The sequence below is a fragment of the Plectropomus leopardus genome, chromosome 10 (assembly GCF_008729295.1).
Source record: "Plectropomus leopardus isolate mb chromosome 10, YSFRI_Pleo_2.0, whole genome shotgun sequence".
Classification (NCBI taxonomy): domain Eukaryota; kingdom Metazoa; phylum Chordata; class Actinopteri; order Perciformes; family Serranidae; genus Plectropomus; species Plectropomus leopardus.
Genome location: NC_056472.1, coordinates 30138844 through 30160849, shown reverse-complemented (window position 1 = coordinate 30160849; position 22006 = coordinate 30138844). Strand labels below are relative to the sequence as shown.

General features: G+C 36.5%; 1 protein-coding gene and 1 long non-coding RNA gene across 3 annotated transcripts in view; one reads left to right on the top strand and one right to left on the bottom strand.

Annotated features, from left to right (window-relative positions):
- Positions 1-10128, bottom strand: part of LOC121949006 — a 64629-nt gene extending 54501 nt beyond the window's left edge. The window contains exons 1-2 of one of the 2 annotated variants that reach the window (XR_006106204.1): positions 10061-10128; positions 6265-6306 (exon numbers count right to left, since the gene is read on the bottom strand). This is a non-coding gene — a long non-coding RNA (uncharacterized LOC121949006). Of the gene's footprint in view, positions 1-6264; positions 6307-7257; positions 7558-10060 lie in introns of those variants that run through there. The other variant, XR_006106205.1, reaches the window with a different exon arrangement.
- LOC121949002 (interleukin-1 receptor type 1-like) lies at positions 139-21947 on the top strand. The gene is given in 13 exon segments (XM_042494588.1): positions 139-172; positions 1864-1934; positions 10035-10239; positions 11076-11244; positions 11911-12085; positions 13148-13210; positions 14425-14551; positions 14861-15000; positions 15227-15360; positions 15362-15377; positions 16338-16502; positions 17305-17508; positions 19261-21947. Coding segments are annotated over 12 exon segments (1659 nt in total). The 5' UTR covers positions 139-172; positions 1864-1867; the 3' UTR covers positions 19455-21947.
- The last annotated feature ends 59 nt before the right edge of the window (positions 21948-22006 follow it).

The window sequence follows — 22006 nt, the reverse complement described above, 5'->3', positions numbered from 1 at the left end:
TTGCGAGGCACCTACATGCAAAACCAGTGGTATTTTTTTTCAGTTGAGTGGAAATTTCATGCAGTTAAAGGAACAGTGAGAGCTGCTGTGAAGATAGCAGGACGGAAAACCCAGCACTTCTTCAGATGAGTTCAAGGAACAAGCAGCTGTCTGTCTGTCAGCACTCAGCCTGGTAAGTCACTGTTATCAATCAAATTTACAGTTAGAGTTTGTTATTACATATTCACAATATATTCTCTCCATTCATGATGTCGGTGTCTATAAAACTGATTTCATATTGACTCAAATATTTTAAATATTTTTCCTAAATTGAATCACTTATTATGTCATTATATTTGAGTAGTTACTTTTGGTACTTAAAACGGTATTTATGATCAACAGTTTTTAAATCCACTGAAATAATATTGCTGTAATCATTCTCAACATCTATTTGATTAAAACCCAAAGCAGGAATGAGCAATATCTTAATATTATCTCAATATTGCGATATGAAACAAGATATTATCTTTTTTATCTTGGTGAAAAACCTCAAACTATGAGAGCATATCTGCTCATATGCAAAAGGATGTTCAAATCAATATATTCCAATTCTGTGTCCATAGATACCAGATATTAATTTATGCTTTTAACTAACTAAATTTAAGAGGCTTTTTCTAATAAATCACGTCTGTTTTTATTCAAGCATTCACAGAAGTGCAATAGTTGTATTGTGTATGAGATGGTTTCATGTAGTCAAACGGTTAATAAATTGAGTTTGGTTAATCTAAATTTTGCCAACAAATAAGCGCAAACATAACGCCAGAGCTTAACTCATTTTGAGGAAATTAAAAGACAGATAAACGGCTTTAAAATGAAATATCAGAATAAGCCAACATGCTGATTTCTGACAATATCATAAAGTGATTTTTTTTTTTCTTACTGACAGTGAAGTGAACGTGCTCAACACATCAACCCTCAGTTGAGGTGTTTTCATTATTTTATTCTTAATGAATTAATATTACATACACTGAAAAACACTGTATTTTTGTATGTATGTGCTGCTGGGCCATCATCATAAGAGGATGCATATAAATATAATGATGTTAATTCCACTACAGAGGAGACTTGATGATCACTAAAATTAGGTCGGGAAAAAAGTGGCTATATCAATATCGGTATTGTTAATCGGTTAATCTAAACCGGCATGTTGGAGAAAAAAAAAGTACCATGCATCCCTCGTTTTTAGATATTTCAACCTCACAAATTCATATTTATAGATCATTTTAGACTTAAAATGACTTTTAAGGGTCTAATATTTATAAAAACTGACCACATTTTAGGACGTTTTAAAAACCTGCCTTTACGCAGAGTTCAAAAATCCAAAATGACTTACTACAGTAATATGATTGTAATTTGCTCCAGAACACAATAAATAAAAGAATATCTGAAAAAAAACTCACAGCCACAAAAGCAGTATTATAATGAAACTATACTGCAAATTCAGAATGAAAGTACTATAATAAATGACAGTTAAATCTGCTCATTATATAGACAAAGAAACAGAGATAAATATAGGGAGAGAGGGAGGTGGACAGAGAGGGAGAGCTCCTTTCAATCTTTGACCTTTTCTAAGCAAACACCAATCAGTGGAACTTCCTGGGGCTTTACTGGGAGTGTTTTGGCCCTGCCTTTCTTATGTCAGCATTGTGAACTGCACCTCTCTCACTTCCCTTATTGGAAGCTGTTCTAGTCTGAGACGTGCCAGGAAATGTGTCAAGAAACTTTACTTATTGCAGAGAGTCAGGGTGGCTAAGAACATGAGCCATGTCTGAAAAAACACGAGGGAATTTAATGGAACGTAACCTGTCTTCTCCCACAAACAAGGACGATGAGAGCGGCACGCTGGGTCGTGTTGTTGGCTGCGTTGCTGTCTCTGGGATTCACAGTGGCACACAGTGAGTATTTCGTTTTGTTTTTTTCAATTCTCTTTTATTCTTCACAGACTAAGAGGCTTCAGCTGCTAGAAATCATTTCTAAATCAGCTGGGAAATGTGTTACATGGAAATTGTGTAACAGACGTTTTGAATCATTTGCTGACTCTTCGGTTTCAGCATTTTCATTTTCAATGTTACTCCACATTTGAGAGTTAACATGGCTTTCATGGATTGTGAGAACAAAAACAAAATGTTTGAACCCATGTTGGGTAAAGACAGAATTACATTTATATCATAACCATTTACCTGAAACGTAGATAAGTAGAAGGTAGATGTAAAGTTCATAGAACAGCGACATATTTATCCCACATATAATAAAAAATAAACTGAAAGTTACAGCGCAGGACTTGCGGTGCAACAATGAAATCCAGAAAACATTACCTGCTCTTTAGCATACATTTTCCATAACAGATGATTGTTATGTTAGGCAAAAGATATTTCATAAAGTTTTTGAAGTGGGGCTGTATGAAATACTTACTAACGGTTGTTGGGGCTGTGCGATATGATGAAATATATCGTCTAATCGTCTATGGCTGGGGGCGTCTACACAACGCACAAAACAAACAAACGTGGGGATTCAGCACAAAACACTGACATCAGCATTTCAGTTTTCCCTCTCTTACCTACGTCTCTCTGCCTCTCACAGACACACACACAAATCAGGGCTTTTGCAGCGCTCCAGACCGTGACTACACAAAGCACCAGTACGACTGGAAAATCTTTGCGATATGTTTCCAGCTTACAGTGAATAAATCCTCAAACCACAGTTACAATTTAACTTCCTGCTAACACTAACATCCAACTGTTGATTAAAGGCTTCAAGTCCACAACAAAAACATCAACACTTCAGCTCAAGACGAGCAAGCTCCTTCAAAATAAAAGAACCTTGAGCTCCACTTTGATTAATTTAATTATAATACTTTAACTTCATTACAGTACTTTAACTCTATACTTTATTTAACATTGTATATAAACTCAAACACTGGTTAAAGACAAACCAGTCATGTACTCATTCATAATATGTCTCCTCCTCTGATGCCCGTACCCGGGGGCTGATGGGAAATCCTACTTCTTAACCATGTTTGATAATGTCTGTGGATCTATTAGTTGTAATGTGCAAAATGTGTCCATTTGTCTGTAAAGTGTGATGTTTTCTGTGTTTTGTCTTCTGGTCAGCTGGATGTAATTGTGAATTTGTCTTCTGTTTTATGATCTTTGTGATACCTGCCTTAGGACTACGAATTAAATTTAGCTATTGTGATAATTCTGGCATATTTACATTGATGTGCTGATATGTTGCTGATATGTTGACTGATGTGCGTTGTCCTACTTCAGTAAATTTAATAAATAAATATATAACATTATAACAGTATTTCACTTAACTTTATTATAACAGTAGTTTGTGTAACTTTATTTTATGGCGGTAGCTACTTTAACTTAATCGTAACTGTGGTTCATTTAATAATTTTGTATTTTAGTAGTTTACAGTAGTTTAGAGGAGATTTCAAAATATCGAGATATATATTGTGTATTGCAATATAACCTAAAAATATTGTGATATTATTTCAAAACTGTATGACCCAGCCCTATGTTGAAAGCTACTTTTAAAACTGCCATAAAACATAAAATAATGACAAATGCCGGCTTGGCCAGTTTGCATAAATCAAACCAGTTTAAGTTCGTACACCGGACTGACAAAACCAGAAGTCACTCCCAACCCTAATGGATATGCCCAAGTTCTTACTAATAATTATAAAATACGCATTTGGTTACACCTGCCGTTTGTTACTCTTTCATCTGCAGCCTGTTGTTAAGCGTCTTTCGCTCCTGCTGAGCCTCGTCCAGTCACTCATGTTTTTATGTGGAAAGTTTAGTAATGCTACATGTCTCTGGCAAAATGACAGCTACACTGATATGACAGTGTGCTGCTGAGAAAACCAGTGGCTCACCCCCGCCACTGACATCAGCTATCAACAGGTGGTGCTGCCCCTCCCCAGCGTAAAGGTTAGACGTCTGGCTTACTGAGCAGTTAAAATCAGCGAAAGCTCCTGCACTACATTCATCTGCAGCCATAAAATGACTTTTTACAGACATTAGGGTGCAAAGGTTTGTGGGGTCAGTAGGTTCTTTCTATCTGCCTCCTCTGTTTATTAAATAGGTCAAATAGGTACAGTTGAGTCTCCAGAAAGTCCCTTAGATTTAAGACGTCAGCATTGCATTACAAAGGAAATGGTTCACGCAATGTGAAGTTATACATAAAAGCAACCTTTACACGGAAGGCTAAAGTTCTTTAAAAGGTGAAAGACAATAAGATTTTCCCTTAAAAACTTCTTCAGCAGCATAAACATTTTACTGCACGCAACAGGATTTTTTCATGTCAACAATGTCAATTTGTGAAAAAGGCTGATTTCACACAGATCTGTGAAGCACAAACATGCAGCGAAACACAAACTTTCCTGATATCCAGAGTACGGGTCGACAGATTATCAGCCAATTATTGGGGCAGATATTCGGCATTTTGCAAATTATCTTAATCTGCATTTCATTTTAATAATCGCTGATAAAATTAATTAATAAAAAAAAGCAAAGTGTCAGCACTTGAGGAACTTTTACTTTGTAAAACCTCAGGGAGCTATTTTTATTTATTCATTTTTATTTAACATTTCACTTGACTTTATTAAAAAAAAATTGCTTGAGGCATTTAAATAAAGATTCTGGAGTTTGTTATACTCAGAATTCAAAATATGGACAGAAAGATTTTCATTTTTATTGTAAATGCATTTCGGTTCCAAATATCAGTTATCCGTCTCATTAACTAACAATAATCTGTATCGACCCTGACAAATATAAATCGGTCAAACCCTAATCCAGAGCTGGATATTCTGTGTAACACCAACGACACACTGCAGCCTGTAGTCCTCAAATACTAGTAGACCATATACAAAAGTACTTGGTTTGCTAACACATAAATATCAGATGTCAAATGCAGGAATACACATACGGCGGTAACCTCTCACTCGATGAACTCATAAGCGCCTCTATGTGTAAATACAGGATTTACTCAGTACATGTAATCAGCTGCAGGGAAACAAAGCAGAAACAGTCACTCACCATGCTGTGCATCTGTACATGACAAAATACTGGGATTTCCAGGCCAAAACCATCAGTCTGCCACCTCTGTAAAACCTGTCACACCTGAACTGCGCTGTCACCTTCAAGTCATTTTCTTTCATCCGAATCACGTAGCAAACATCACATCACAACTATCAATATCAGTCAGATGTCTTTTGGTATTTTTACAGCATAAAGGATTCTCTGATGTCTAAACCAGTGCAATTCTTTAATTAAGTCAAATTAAAAAAAAAACTTGTGAATGAAAAGAAAATGCCAGAAACACAACACAAAATTAAAAAAGGTACTGCATACTTTTTCAAGTTTAAGTACATGATGTTGTTATGGATACAAAACAACACGCACTAAACTGATGACTAAACCAAAAGACAGGAAGGATGACATCAACAACTAAACAGGGTTGGCAATGAACATTTTCATCCACCTGCTGACATGCCTAGTTGTTAAAAAAAATTACCAGACACTCAATAGATTGCTACTGTGTTTTTGGTTGGCGAGTGAAGCAACTTAGCTACTTGGACATGTTATTAGTATTCGTCTGGTACCTCGTGCGTCGTGGTGTACAGTGACAGTATGTTTTAAGAGCGTCTGTATTTTACTGGAGATTTCATATATTTCTCTCAACTTTTACTTTAACTCAACTATAATTCCTCTGAGCATTCTTGTTATTTACTACAAAATTGGAGAAGAGTGAAGGGACAGATGGCCGAATGAGGGAGAGGGAAAAACTGGATTTTGTTCCTTAAATCTTTTAAATTGTGTTAAATTGTTTGTTTTTTAACAGTTATAGACTATGAAATCCTTAAACAGTATGCATAATATAAAGTAACAGTATACTGCTGCCATTTGTTCTGCCAGTATTGTAGAAATACAGAAATATAACCCATTTCTGTTTTACAATAATATGTCATAAAGTCATTTCACAGTATGAATACTGTAAAATTACAGTATATTGCAGCCGTCTGTGCTGCTCTTTACTGTTATTTTACAGTGAAATTATTTACAGTGTACTCAAGTTCATTTAATATTATAAAATTACTTTTGATATTTAAGTACAGTAAACATCAGATGCTTTAAGATTTTTACTCAAGTCTTCTAATAGGCGACTTTAAATTCTACTAAAACCATTTTCTGGGAAGAAATCTGTACTTTTACTCACATATGGCCTTCAGGTTCTTCATCCACCACTGGTGTTAATTTCCTGCAATCAAAGCACAAATTTTGCACAAAAAGTGCATATAAGATTGGATCCTACTCAAGTCAAACCACTTTGAGTTTATCAACACAAACAGTACAGTTAACCCTTTGAAACCTGAACAGATTGGCTCTGCTTTTTTTAAGCATGGGGAGAAGACAATAAGCATCTTGAGAAGGAATGGACAAAAAATTCAATATCAAAATACAAGATATTAACCTGACAATAAGCAATAATAATAATAATAAAGCAATTAATTCAAAAAGTAAAACAAAAAAAAATGCTAAGAGAGAGAAAAAAAATAATTTTATCATCTTGTAACATTATTTTAGATATAGAGTATGATTATAAATTTTATATTTTCTGGGCATTTTTTAATTTTTTGTGAAAATATCTAATAATCACCCCCAGCTAAATTTCAGGTCATTTCTCCAAGCGTTTTATTTTTAATTTATTTTCTTTAGTTAACAGGACTTTTTTTGCAAAGTTGCCAACTTTTCCCCATGCTTTCCAGTGAAATCAAACAAGTTTCATACGTTTAAATGCTTGTAAAAGGCGTCTGAATGCAGCTAAAAAAATATTATCTTAATATCTTTTAAAATAACTTTTGCATTTGATTAACCTACCTGTAAGTCACACATGCACACACCCTTAATACATCCATGCACACACCCTTAATGCATCCATACACACACCCTTAATACATCCATGCACACACCCTTAATACATCCATGCACACACCCTTAATACATCCATGCACACACCCATGATACATCCATGCACACACCCTTAATGCATCCATGCACACACCCTTAATGCATCCATACACACACCCTTAATACATCCATGCACACACCCTTAATACATCCATGCACACACCCTGCAGGTCCTGCAGCCTGTAACCATATATTAGTAAACAAACAAACAAGCTAACCATAAAACTTTCAGCCGTCATACCTCATGTTTGTATCCACAGTGTGCTGAGTCGCAGGGCTCCTCCTGGCATTATTTTTATCCCTAAAGTTAAAAATGAGCGTTCACATGGAAACACTGATCACTGCTACTTCAGCCCGCAGATGTTTGCTAGCTAGCCTCCGTATCTGCTCCAGCGTCCTGTTCCGCGAAGCTAACTTCGCTGTTTTCGTGGTCGGAAATGTCCTCGAAACACGTCCTTAGACTGTACTTTCTATTACCGAAATGTTACAGTCGTTTTTGTACATTTGAATCTTTTTTCCAGCTCTGTAGCTGTTTATCTTTCACCATTTTCCGCTCTGCTCGTGACATCCACCGCGACGTTAGCGCGCCATTCTGAATCTGGGTCACGGTGCGTTCACGTGAAACTATAAATAGGAAAATCCGACATCAGTTCAGGTTACTAGTTAAAACGACACAAAATACGAGATCTGGGAAACGTATGAAAGCTATGAAATGTAATTCTAGATTGAAAGTGAAAGTACTACAAAAAGTGCCACTATGAACTAAATCTAATATCTCATATTTGTTACCAGTTTATTCAAGATAAAGTTGTAACGACAGCAGGCCTAAATTCACAAAGTGCCGATTTTCATTGAATGCAGCATTACAATATGTGCTCAGTAGTGCCACCAAGTGGCGGAGAGGGCTTCACTGCAATTCAGTACCAAGTTTTATTTCTGGAAGTAATACAATGTGTTTTTACAAAAATGTAATACTTTTTTTTTTCTCTGGATAGCTCAAGTATCATTCAATTTAAAATGAGGTATAAAGAAAAAATTATTGGACATTATGAACTTTTTGAGCAACAGTAATTTTGAGATGACATTAACTGATTGCTAAATTGAATATGATTTGTGAAAATGAATGGTAAATAAAGAAAGTTTGGCCATTTCTTCCTGTATTTACAGCAGCATCTGTTATTAGTAAGAAAGGGGCAGGTATTATAAGATTTTCTTCTTTTGTTCGTGGAGTGTTATGAGAAAAAAAAAGTGTATAATTGTTTTTTGTTATTGTTTTGGAAATTATACACTGATGAGCAAATAAACCAAATATGAATGAATGAATGAATTTAAGATCAGATTTATTTACACAAGGAATAGTATGGAACACTAAATTTCTTTAAACTGTTTTATACAAGTAATCTCATCTCATCTTTGCTGCATTTTACTCTCTTTTTTCTTTTTTTCATTTTGAATGCTAATGTAGTTCTAAAGAATAAATGTAATGTGCACTTTAAGCTTTTGTTATAACCCATATTCATGTTTGTTAGTTACACATTACCTTTCAAATTGTCTCAGAATAAGCCTGAGACACGTTTGAATGAATCTGGATGAATGTTTCTGTGGCTGCACACCTTTTTTCTTTTGAAAATGTGGCTAAAAACAGATCTACAGTGATTGTGCTACTGAACAGTCATTTCACTGCAGACAGATTTTTTAAGTGTGGGTTGTGAATGTTGGCATCACTAGTAACAGTCATTCTGAGATTTTGGCAGTTGGATGCTTCATTTCCTGTGTCAATTTTTTTTTTTTAACATCATAAAAGGCCTCAAATTCCCTCTGTAGCCTACATAATGATTCATTTTTAAATGAAAAAAAAAACAAAAAACAAAACACCAAACACAAATGAACAAGTTCCTCCTCAAGACTGAATGAACTCTGTCGCTGTATCCAGTTTTGAAGCTCAGTGGTCAGCAGAATTATTGTTATTATCATTACTACAATAATAATAATAATAATAATAATAATAACAATAATAGTTGTTGTTGTTATTCCACCTAATGCAGCTGATTATTAGTTTAAAATAGAACACGTCAGCAAATTTCTTTCATAATGTCATTTTTTGCCCATGCATTTTTATTAACCCTTTAAAATCTGGATGTACATCTTTTTGGGGTGCTGCATTCAGACACCTTTTACAAATATTTAAACCTTTGATACTGAAAGTTCAGCAAAAAGTTTAAATTCTCTTCAAAAAGTTTTAACTTAAGTCTTTTTTTTTCAATGGAAATTGCAATTACCAAGATAGAAAATATAGTTTTACATAACTGTTGTTTTTTTCAAAATTTTATTCTACGTTTTTAAACGTTTTCTTTCTTTGGGATAGGAACTTATGTCTCATATCTGCAAAGAAAGAAATTGTCTAAATTTGACACTTCTGACCCCTGTTTCCCTGCCATGTCAATTTGACCCAATCAGTACCTCTGAATTAAAAACCATTTTCATTTTAGAAGTCGATTACAATTAAGTCCAGTAGACGAAGTTTCATACTTCCACATTTTAAAATGGGTCAAACTGACCCACAACATAACATAATGGTTAATTAAAATTTTTAAGTTGCAACAATTCACAAAATTAACTTAATATACCTAAGTCCTCATTAAATGTACTATTAGATATAAAGTAAACATAAATGAAGACTAATAGTTATATTTACTTACATTTTTCAAGGCAATCTCTTTAAACTAAAATCAACTCATCAGATTTTACAGTGTCTGATACTAAAAAGCGACTTCACTGTGGTGCTGCTGGCATCCAAAATCACCTCGACAGAACAAATAAATGAATGAATGTTTCAAAATCATATTAAAGGTTGTTTTATCCTTTTCATTCATGCAAAATATTCAATTGCGCCAGAGAACACTGCACCGCTCCTCCCTTTTTACCCAAAAATGCCATGTCCTCGTGTCTTCCACATACTGTGTCCTGATGTTGAAGTTTTTGCCTCTGACTGGATTTGTTTTGCACCGTCTCATTCAGACCACAGTGGGGAGACAGACACCTACCGTGTGAGTGTTGGACGTCTCTTCGTGCTGAGGTGTCTGTCTGCTGACGCCAACGTGACCTGGAGCAGCGAGGGGACCCACAACCAGAGCCTGCCCACCGGAGTGGAGGTCAGGGACAGCTTACTGTGGTTTCTACCTGTGCAGGTGTCTCATAATGGATCCTACACCTGCGAGACAAGGTACAGAAAGTGATCCTGACTGCGCCAACAAAAATGCTTTGTGAAGTGCAGAGGGGTGTTTTTGATATTTCGTTGGCAGTTTTTAAACCTTTGAAACTTGAGCAAATGTGCTTGATTTCTCTAAAAAACATGAAGAGAATGCAATGAGCAATAAAAGGAGAAATGGCCCAAAAAAATAGCAAGTAAAAGGTAAAAAGTACAAGGAAATTGCCCAAGAAAGAAAGAAAGAAAAGTGAACGAAGAAAAACAAACAAACAAGAAAATGACCTTAAGACAGAAATGTAATATGTTCTTTTCTGTAACTTAATTTTAAATATTTTTTTTTCGTTTTTCATTTTTATCATTCTCATTTTGATTATATCTAATAATCCCCCCAGAGAAGAAATGACCCAAAAATGATTAAAAAAAAAAAAAAAAAAAGGTTAAAAAAATACAAGAAAAGAAACTTGGAGCTTTGTAAAAATAAATAAATAAACAAACAAATAAATAAATAATAAAAGGCGATAAATACTTGGAAAAATGATCAAAAATTCTAATAATTCTAATTATTCTGTACCATATTTTTAAATATGTAATTATGATAATAATAAATACAGTTTTTCCCTTTAAAAAAATACATACACTACTCATTTCTTGCAATTTGTGGAACATTTTGTACCAGGTTGCCCATTGCCTTTTTTCCCCATGTCTTTGGAAAAAAACACACACATTTGCTCAGGGTTCAAAACGTTTAAATATTTGTGTAAGGCATCTGAAAACAGCAGAAAAAGTGATGCTGCTCCAAGTTTTTAAAGGATTAAAGAGACTCAAATGTCATACATGTATCTCTTCTTTAGAGGTACGACAGGACCATCGAGGGTCACGTTTGGGGTGTCGGTGTCCAGAGGAGAATGTCCTGATCCACCTGAGACCAAAACCCTCACCAAGGGAGCCAATCAAGAGCTTCCTTGTAAACAGTCAGAGATCTTAAACCTGGAAAACAAAAGGAACATAACATGGATGAAGGTAAACACAACTCCAGCCATACATATAATATTTCTCTTTTGTCTTCTTGCTTCTTTTTTTTTTTTTAGCTCCCAGTTCATTACAAGAAAAAATCTGCGTCAGTAAAGAAATAGAAAGTGCAGATCCAGGCTGGTTAATATCATTCATTTTCACATTTATTCCTCATTTATGGTTGAAAGCAGATTCAAGTTTTGTGATTTCTAGCTTAATAAATGCAACACTGCCTCCTGCTGTTCACATCAGGAACATGTGGAAAAATTAGGCTACAGAATTATTTTTTAAAAATATTTTTAATATTTGTACTTCTATTTTATTTATTATTTTAAACACGGAAAATTTTAACCATTTTTACTAGAGTTGCATAAATAAGTGTCATCACGTGCCGATATTATTGTGCATTTATTTTGGCAATTGGGTTGAGTTTTACCTCATTTAATTTTGCTTTTAATATCATTTGATTTTAATTTTGTTGGTCTTTAGTAAGAAGCCTAATGTGAAGCACACAGCTCAATTATTAAAGTTTTAATTATATTTAAAAAAATTGTTTGACAGCCCTATTAATTAAGCATTATTTTATGATATTAGCATTCAAATAAACTCAACTGAAGTAAAATTCGTTTTTATCACCACGCTGTAAAATAATTGTGTCTGTGTTGTTGTGTGAAGGACTGCCGGCCGATGAAGCAGGCGGAGGAGCGCATCTCTGTGGATGAGAGTGGTTTGATGAGATTTGCTCCAGCCTCAGAGCGGGACGCTGGGACGTACACCTGCCTGGTGGACATCATCTTGGACGGGAAGAAGTACACCGCTGCACGCAGCACCCGCCTGACTATCAAAAATAGTACGTGGACTATATTTCTGTCTGTAAGAGGCTGCAGCGACTTTTAAAGCTGATGACTCTGGTATCATAAAAAACTAGAAGGCCTGAGGAATCCTGTGGTTCCAGCCATGTTGCTTATCAGGAAGGTGTCAAATAAAGCTCTAAATTTGGGATACATTTTAGCAATGAATGAACAGCAAGGCCGTTTCACAGGAGTCCCTTGACCTCTGACCTCAGAGTCTCCTCTCTACAGATATACCCACTTTATGCAGTTTTATGCTGTCATTTGTTTCCTAATCAAGACAATTTGGCAAGAATCGCTTTACCTTGTCAATATGGATTTAATAAATGCTAAAAAAGAGATTGAAAACGTGATTAAAAAATGCAATTAGTTGTGATTATTAGAAATTCTGCGACTGACCCTTTGAAACCCCAGCAAATGAGTTTAACTTCTTTTGCAAACCCCCCCGGGGGGGAAAAGCAGAGAGCAAGTTAGCAGGAGATGTCCCACAAAATGCAAGAAATTAGAAACAGGTGAAAAGAAAAAGACCTGAAAATATTTTTTTTATTTTATCAAAAGAGGAAATAAAAAAAATATTTTCAGGTCTTTTTCTTTTCACCTGTTTCTAATTTCTTGCATTTTGTGGGACATCTCCTGCTAACTTGCTCTCTGCTTTTCCCCCCCGGGGGGGTTTGCAAAAGAAGTTAAACTCATTTGATTTTGAGTCAAATTGTCCTAATATGACATCACTAAATGCCTTTTTTTAAATCAAGAGACATCTTTAGTTTCTATGAAAATTAGCTGCCATTTATCTGAAAGACAAGCACTGGATAGTAAAAGTTATTTTAGGGTTATGGAGAAGTCAGCAGGGAAGCTGTGGGTTGTGAAAGTGAAGAAGTAACACTCACTCCCACTTTGTTTTCTCTGATTTACCTGCGGGCCATTCCCACAGCGACTGTAACATTCACACACACATCATCTTTTATTATCTGGTTTTCCCTTCAGCAAACTTTCAGTAAACACTTTTAAACTGTATTATTTTCTGTTTCAGTGATTATTGATTTAGTGTCTTGTGCCTGCAGATACATTTGTTACAGAGCCTGAGGTGGTGTTCCCTCAAAATGAAGTGGTCGTTGTTGAAGAGGGTAAGTACCGCTCTCAGGTTTTAACTGCTGTCATGGTGACACACGCAAACTGTACGCTGTAAAAACCATGCTATGGTCCCTCAGGAAACATAATTATCGGGTAAAATTGTTTAATATAAATATGAGTGACTGTTTATTTACTTCAAAGAAATCCTCGTCAATATTCTTGACTAAATCATGAGTATTTTTCTAAAGGCAGTTTTGAATAATTTCACTTGATTTCTTAAAATAATGAAATCCAAATAAAAGTCACTCCGCTGCTCTTTTTTGTTTCCTTCAGCCTCCTCATTTTTTATCTGCACACCTTCCGCTTACTCATTCCTTAAACATGATATCTAAAGTACTGTACGTTACGTAGGTCGTAGCCTGCGATTCATAAGGTCACCGTACAGTCAGCATACATCAAACTGTCACAGCCGAGTTTATTAAGATCCATCTCACACAGTGTAGCTGCACTAAACTTATAAGACTGCAGAAATCTCACAGTCTGCAGGAGACGTTATACCACATTTGGAGGTGGTCTGTCACATACTGTCTCAATCAAAAACAGCAGTCTGTACACTAACGTGTCCTCGGCCACACTGAACGACCGCCTACTCGCCACCAGATCAGATTGATTGCAGTTGGCCAGTTTCCATCACAGATTTGCCCAAAAGTCATGCAATAAATATCGAAATGTCGATAACATTCTGAGACGACCGCATTTCCATTAAGTGTTGTTACGCAGTGTTTATTTTTTATTGCAGCCACCACAAAAGCCTTCATTATTTCCAGTCAAGGGGAAAGTAGGCGTATTATTTCAGCGTTTATGGAAAGGCGTGCCTCTTTTACATTAGAGTGGTCACGTATGTAGGAGTTTGGAAGGCGATTGTTTGGGATTTTACGGAGGAACTGATGACTCAAAACTTCCAGATGACCTGTTGGGACTTTTGAAGAGTTATGGGATGCAATAACAGCATCTGCAGCGCCTTCTGCACCATGAGGGAGCCAGTTCATACCAACAACAGCATATCCATCGCATCATGTGACCTATGAAAGCATGTGTGTGTTTCCATTGGGCATAATGTATATTCTCAATTTCAATTTGCACAATTTGAGGGTTAATGCAAACCCATCTAGTGAAGATTTAGAGCTTTTCACCTCACAGTGACAATTTCACCAACACACCAGGATGTGTAGAGTGACAGATGTTTGTGTTGTTTACGGTTTGCCAGGTTCGACAGTGCAGCTAAAGTGTTTCGCCTATGTGGGCTTCAGTGAGAACAAGCTGACTTCCATCTATTGGACTGTCGACGGGGTCGACACGGAAGATGACGAGGAACTCAGCGACTCCTGGAAATAGTGAGTTTCTTTTCCATGTTATGTTGACTCAGCCTGCACAAAGACACGCAGCTAAAGAAGAGAGACATTTCAAGAGGAGGTTGAAGTTGTGCAGTTTATGACAAACATGCTGCATTTGCCAGCCAGTGGAAAAAGTCTGTAAATCATCACTTAATATATGTTTTTTAAACAAAAAAAACAAACGGGAGGCATTCAACAACTCTAGAGAAGCGAAATACTTTTTAACAAACTGCAGAACCATTGACGAAAAGCATTAAAGAAAAGCATGAGGACAAAATTAACCTGTTTGACTGCTCCTGTCTCTTTTAGTACTCACGACAGAGGCAAAGTGTACGGTCTGTCCATTCTCTCCATCTCTAAAGTCCGTCAACGGTTCCTGAACGTCCCCATTCATTGTTATGTGTCCAACTCAGTTGGACAAGCAGTCGGCGTGGTGTGGCTTCAAGAAGGTAATTTCCTCTTTTCTGTTAAAGAAATAAATGAAATAAATAAATGATAAAATAACAAATTGCCTATCTGTCTGAACTATGAAACATACAAATACACTCCCTAGTTTCCCGGAAAGGTTTCCTGGAACGGACCGTCCCTAAAAGTCTTCCCAGACTTCTTGTTTATTCTGTCTGTGTGTGATTTCCAACCGAATGATTAATTTTGTTTACTTCCCCGTCCCTCCAGCCGACCGCAGTGCTGTCTACACCAGCGTGGCTCTCTGCCTCGCTGCCTCGCTGGCTGTTCTGGCGCTGGCTGCGTCCGTCCTCTTCTTCAAAGTAGAGCTGGTGTTGGCTCACAGGAAGCTGCTGAGGCATTTTTTTTTCCAAACAAAAAGGTAATTGTTTTATTTGTATGGAGTAATTTGGAATCTTCTGACTGGAACTAACAGGAACACGATTTTTTTTTTTTTTACAAAACAATAAAACATCAAAACATGATGGTAGGCGGACTGTTGCCCGTTATCGAGGATAAAAGAAACAGTCATAGATGCCAGCATTACTGAATAAACAAAAATCTTATGACGGCAATAAATGATGAAAGCTAAATTGATAACAGTTTCTTGTGTTGTATTCAGACACTTTTCACAAGCTATTTGAACTTTTAAAAAACTGGGCAAGAAATGTACCATAAATTGCAAGCATTGAGTAAAAAGTGACAAGAAATTGACCTAAAATTAGTTTTAAAAAACAGGGGAGGATTATTAGAAACTGATTCAAGAAATAAGGGATATTTCCAGACAACTACCATATATTTTAATATTTAACGACTTTATATTTAAAATTATGTGACAGAAAAAAGAAAAACTTTTTTTTCTTTGTCTTGTGTGTTTGTTTTTATGCCTCTTCACTGGTGATAGCTGAGGTCGGACGCTTGGTGTTTTTGGGTTGTCCGTCCATCCGTCCGGCACATTCTTGTGAACGCAGTATCTTATGAACGCCTTAAGGGAATTTTTTTTCAAAATCATGAGAAATATATATATATATATATATATATATATATATATATATATATATATATATATAAATAAATCCTGTCCATTCTCAGTATCACTTTAAAGCTCATTTTCTTGCTTGTTTTTGATTTTTTTTCTACTTTAGTTTAATTTTTTGCAAATGTTTTGGCCTTCTCCCAATGCTTTTGAAAGAAATCAAACCAATTTTCTTGGGTTTTAAACGATTTAAAAATTCAAAGTGAATCAACTTCAAAAAAGGTTTGAAAAATCTGTTGAAAAATGCAATGATGGGATCCTCAGCTCGTCTGAAGGTTTATGGAGACAGTCCTGTCCTCTCTACAGCTCCTGATGGGAAACTCTACGATGCCTACGTGAGCTTCCTGCATCCGGACGGCCTGAGTTCATCTGAGACGCAGAGGTTCGCCCTGCAGATTCTGCCTGATGAGCTGGAGAAAAAAGATGGCTACTCCCTGTATATCAGAGGACGAGACGACTGCCCTGGAGAAGGTGAGCAACAGCCACTGACTGCAAAAACATAAATGCATGGGGACAGGTAGGCTTGTCTCTCTGGAAACAATGTCCCTGTCCATCAGGTTATTCCACAGGCCACAAAAGATAAAATGTCTCAATGTATTTTGAGTGAACTGATCAGCCATTCCACCAAATCAAAGCTATTTACAGGTTTTAAATTTGCAAAATGAAACTTAGAAATAAAATAAAATAAATCCTTAATTCAGCACTGTATCTGTTAACTCTCATTTTTGCTGATTCGAAATGTGAAATAGTTAATCTCAGAAATTATACCTTCCAATCAGGCTGCATGTTTTGTTTTTGTTTATGGATTTTTTTTTTCTTGCAAATTTTTGGTGATTTTTAGAATTTTTTTGTGATTTTTTTTTCTTTTAAAATTTTTGATGATGTTTTTCCCATTAATATTTTTGGTGATTTTTAGACACTTTTGTTGATTACTTTTTCCTTTCAACTTTTTTATTTTTTTGGTGATTTTTAAAAACAATTTTTTTTCTATATTTTTTTTTCTCAAAAAAGGGCAACGTCTAATGATACCACAGGTATTGGGGGCGGAAAAGGCACCGCTTTGACTAAATGGCCTTTTAACATAAAAGAATAAACTAAAAAGATGTTTGATATCTATACTGGCTCAAAAGGATAATGATTTGGAAAACAGCTGAAATTAGGAAACTGACTGTATTTTTTTAGAAGCCTTTTAAAACTGTCATTGGACAAAGTCAAAAAAAACAAGTTCTTTCCATGTTTGGCTCATTTCGTTTCCTTTGTTTTTCTCTTTTAGCTGTGCATGATGCTATCGCTGCTACAGTGCGTCAGTGCCGCAGGCTGATACTCATCCTATCATCTGAAATTAAATCCTCCAATGATGGCAAAACAGAGGAAGCGGTGTTGTCTGACAACCAAGACCATCTGTGGTACGAGCAGAAAGTTGGCCTGTATGACGCTTTGACCCAGAAAGAACCCAGAGTGATTCTGGTGGAAATCGGTGAGACGGACTTTTATTTACCAGACAAACATTAGAGTGGAATTGATCTCCTCGCCCTGTTCAGAGCATTGATTAATTTATTATTTTAGCACTTATTTTTACTCGAAGCACGTACATGCTTCTATTTTCAGTTTTTACATCTTTTATGATATATTTTAGATATTTTTAATTTATTTTTTATAAACTGAATCTTATATTTTGAAAATTCCCTGTTCTACCTCCCCACTCCTGCTCTTTTTATGAAATTTTACATGTATATATTTTATATTTATCATATTTTATATTGTTTAAACTGGGGCAAAAGCCATACTACATTTTAACACTACAACTTAAATCAGTGCACCCAAACTATGGCGAACAAAAGGCACTACACAACAGATCTTTCCTCTACTCCTCTGGAGCATTTGGTTCAAACCCTTTATATTTTGTTTTATTGAATTTTTAAAACTCACCTAGTCCTCGTGCACTTGTGATCCTTTCAAAACCTAACCACCGAGGCGGGAGCTACACATTAACAGGGGATAAACACTATGCAACATGGTAAACACATGTCGATACAACACCGGTCTGCGTTTAAAAAATCTGTGTATCATCTCCATAGCTCCATAACTCTCTGTACTTTTGCTCTGGGTTCCAGCTTTTTGGGCTTATTTTGTAGCTGATTATGTATATTTTTTGGGGCTTTCTACCTTCATTTGATAGGACAGAAATTTCAGGAAAGGGAGAGGAGAAAGAGGGGATGACATGCAGCAAAGGCCTGCAGGTTATAATCAAATCAGCGTTCGCTGGGGCAATGCAGCGCGTCCTCATTCTGAACTCGTTAAACTGGACTTTCACACAGGAGTCCAGTGTTCATTTCCCTTGTGAGTGTGATGTTTGTATGTACATGTTACCATCCGTGCCAGCATGTGCATTTGTTGACGTCCTGATGTTGGTTGCCATGCGCTGTTGTTGCCTAAACATAACCACAAGCAGCATCATCATACCATGTCCCTTTGTTGGCATCACGGTAGCAGCAGCCTGGAGCAAAAAGGAAAAGCACATAAGGATACCTAAAACATACAATTTAGACACAAAAATCCACTCACAAAATTGTAATGTGTAACTTCTTTGGATGAAAACATCTTGGGCAGTGACATAGCCTTTGTACGTGGTGCACTCGCTTTATCAGGTGAGCTGCTGAGCACCCCTGCTGAATATAATACGTAACGTCTTGAAGTACGAATGAGGATAGTGACCACGAAATACTTGCTGCTGTTGCATTTTGGGGACAAAATGGAGAAAACATGAACAAAACAACATGAGCAATGTTTGCGATGTATGCACACATACGGCAAGCGGCTGCAGTAACCCACCGTTCAACACCGACACACCGTGAGAACGGGGACGAGAAAACCTGTAAACGGCTGCAGGGATGTAAACTGAGACGGACTCAGGCTCTGCAGGGACAGGGGACTGTTTTTTTTTTTTTTTTTTAATATACTGTATGTGGCCCGACACACAATAATCAAGTCCAAGCCCAAAGTCAAAAAAATCATCAAACAGATTTTTGTCTTTGTTTTGTTTCCTACCGTGTAATGAGCCACTCTGGACTGCCGTGGTTCCAAACTTCTTGGCTGGTCACACGACAATTAGTCGAGAAAAGCACTGAAACTGTAAGAGCCAAGAGCTCTGAAAAGTTTAACTCAACCAAAAAGTTTAACTCATTATTGTGAAGGACTGCTAAATAAACATTGTGTGGTATTTTCCCAGATGGTCCGCTGGATTACAGCTGCCTCTCAGAGTCTTTGCGTTATATCAAGAGGAAACAAGGAGCTCTAAAGTGGAAGAAACCCTCTCAAGAAACCCACAAACTCTTAAAACTGCACTCAAATAGAAACTTCTGGAAGCATCTGAGGTACCACATGCCCTCAGTACCAGCAGGGAGAGTCCAGACTATCGTCTAAACCAAGTTTTAAAGAAGAAACAGATGTTTTGTTTGTCACATAAGGAGCTTCAGGCCTGTCTTCTTGGAATGCTTTTTGATTTTCAACATGTGCAGACCAGATGGTGTACTGACAGATATTTTATCCATATTCATCATCATCCGATTGTGTGATATCAGGTTGACTCTACTAGCTACTCACACTGATATCCGCGGGATTTCCTCCTGGTACAAAACATCAATACCTTACGGATGATACAGCGTTGTTGCAGACTGTCATCCCTGGCTCATGCCTACATGCTTTTGCTGAGTGTCTGGGCATTCGGGTGAGGACACTCACTACTTGGTTTACCCTGCCACAAGTTGTTATGGTTCCTACTGCGGGCTGTGATTAGCTAGAACTCATCATGTTGACTCACCAAGGGCGGAAGTTGTTAGGATCTGATCTCAGACGTTTTCCAAGATCAGAGTGGTAAATTTACATGAAACTAGAAAAACGGCCTTGCAGTTTTATGCCTCTACAAACCACTGAAGTCAGTTACATCCCCCTGTATCTGGCCAAATGTCTCCTTCTGCTCCTGAGTTATAGCATCGAATGATGGATAGAAAAGTATTTTTGTAGAACATATTGAGGTCAAAGTGAAGATGACCTTTGACTTTTTGTATATCAAAATATCATCACTTCATCATTTTATTCTATTAGACATTTGGGTCAATGTTCATGCTTAGCGTATAAATTCTTGAGTTACGTCCAAAAACATTGGTAACATTGGTTTTCCATTACGTCCAATGTTTTGCGAGGTTACAGTGACTTGATCTTTGTCCACCAAATTCTAAATCCTTTATTTATTGAGTCCAAGTGGACGTTTGTCCCACATTTGAGGAAATACCCCCAAGGTGTTTTTTAGACGAGTTCACAAGAATGACACAGATACAAGGCCACAGTCACCTTAAGCTTTAAACGCCAAATTCTGATCAGTTCATTTTTGAGTCCAAATGGACATCTGTGCTCAATTTGAAGAAATGCCATCAAGGTTTTCCTGAGAACTTGCGTTCACAAGAATGAGACAAACGAATTCACAGAGACTTTTGCTCACCAAATTCTCATCAGTTCATTTAGTGGACATTTGTGCCAAATTTGGAGACATTCCCTTGAGGCCTTCTTGAAATATTACGCTCACAAGTATGACGCGGATCCTGCCACAGTGACCTTGACATTTGAACACTAGATTACAATCGGCTTATCCTTTAGTCCAAGCGGACGCTTGAGCCAAATTTGAGGAAATCAACGCAAGGTCTTCTTGAGATATCACATTCATGGGAATGAGATGGACACAAGGTCATAGTGACCTTGACCTTTGACCACCAAAATCTAATCAGTTCAGCATTTAAGCCCACTACAATGTTTGTCAAACTTGAAGGAAATGCCTTCAGTGATTCTGACACACAGAATTAACGAGAATCAAACAAATGAGGTCACAATAAACTTTGACCACCAGAATTGAATAATTTCAGTGTTGAGTCCAAGTGTTTGTGCCACATTTGAAAAAGAATGGGACAGCCAACTAGAAAACATGCTGTCTCCGGCCATCACTGTTGTCTTTGTAGAAGCATACAAACTCTCAAACCACTGCCAGAAAGTCAGGTGAGGTAAAGGAAAAGCAGACACAGCACATGGAGGCAGTAAAGTGAGGTGGGTTAGTGGGTTAAGCACAGGATTTTCACACAGGAGACTGCAGTGTGAGTCCCATGTAAGTCAATGTTGGCTTTTTATGTTTAGGCTTAAAGTTGACTCAATTTTTTTTAGCTTTTCGAATGTATAAAAAATACTGAATGCACACTGTGTACAGCAGAAAAGCTAAACAGAGCCATTCCTGTTGTCATGTTGATAGGACACCCAGGAATGAACACCCGGGTGTAAATATCATCATTTTATAATTAAGAATTGTATTTATTTATTGCATATGTATTTTATATATTTAAGGCTGTTGTGGTTTGGTAATCGCACTAGTCACTATTTGGTTTTTAATATTTTCTTTTTTTAATCTTGTCTTTGATTAATGAAAGTGAGAAAATGGTACAGAAAAAAGGAGAAAAACCTGACTCACTTATCTCTGTTTTTAGTAAAAATTAGAACATAATGTGAAGCGCACATATCTACAAGGTCATGCAGAGGAAGAACTTTGATGAAGATCAGCAGAGCTGCATTTAACCCTTTACACATTCAGTGTTTCAGTCCTCTGTTAAACCTGAAATAAACCACCTGACCTCATTTTTTTCTGCACATATTTAACATCTGCCAGCTGTTTAAAGTCAATCTTATCTTATATGTGCGAGCGAACTCTGTTTGCATGTTTCCTCCACAGTACAGCAGGGTTTCTGAGGAACTGATGTTAACTGGTTTAAGAAAAGTTATAATGATAAGATTACTGTAGACTGGTCTAAAGCTTAATATTTATGTTCCTTTTCTTGACACCAGAGATGTGCAGTATTTTAATTAAAAGTATGAAAAAAAAACAACATATTTTGAGTATTTTGTCATTTGTATTTTGCTGGACAAGAATAAATGTGTTT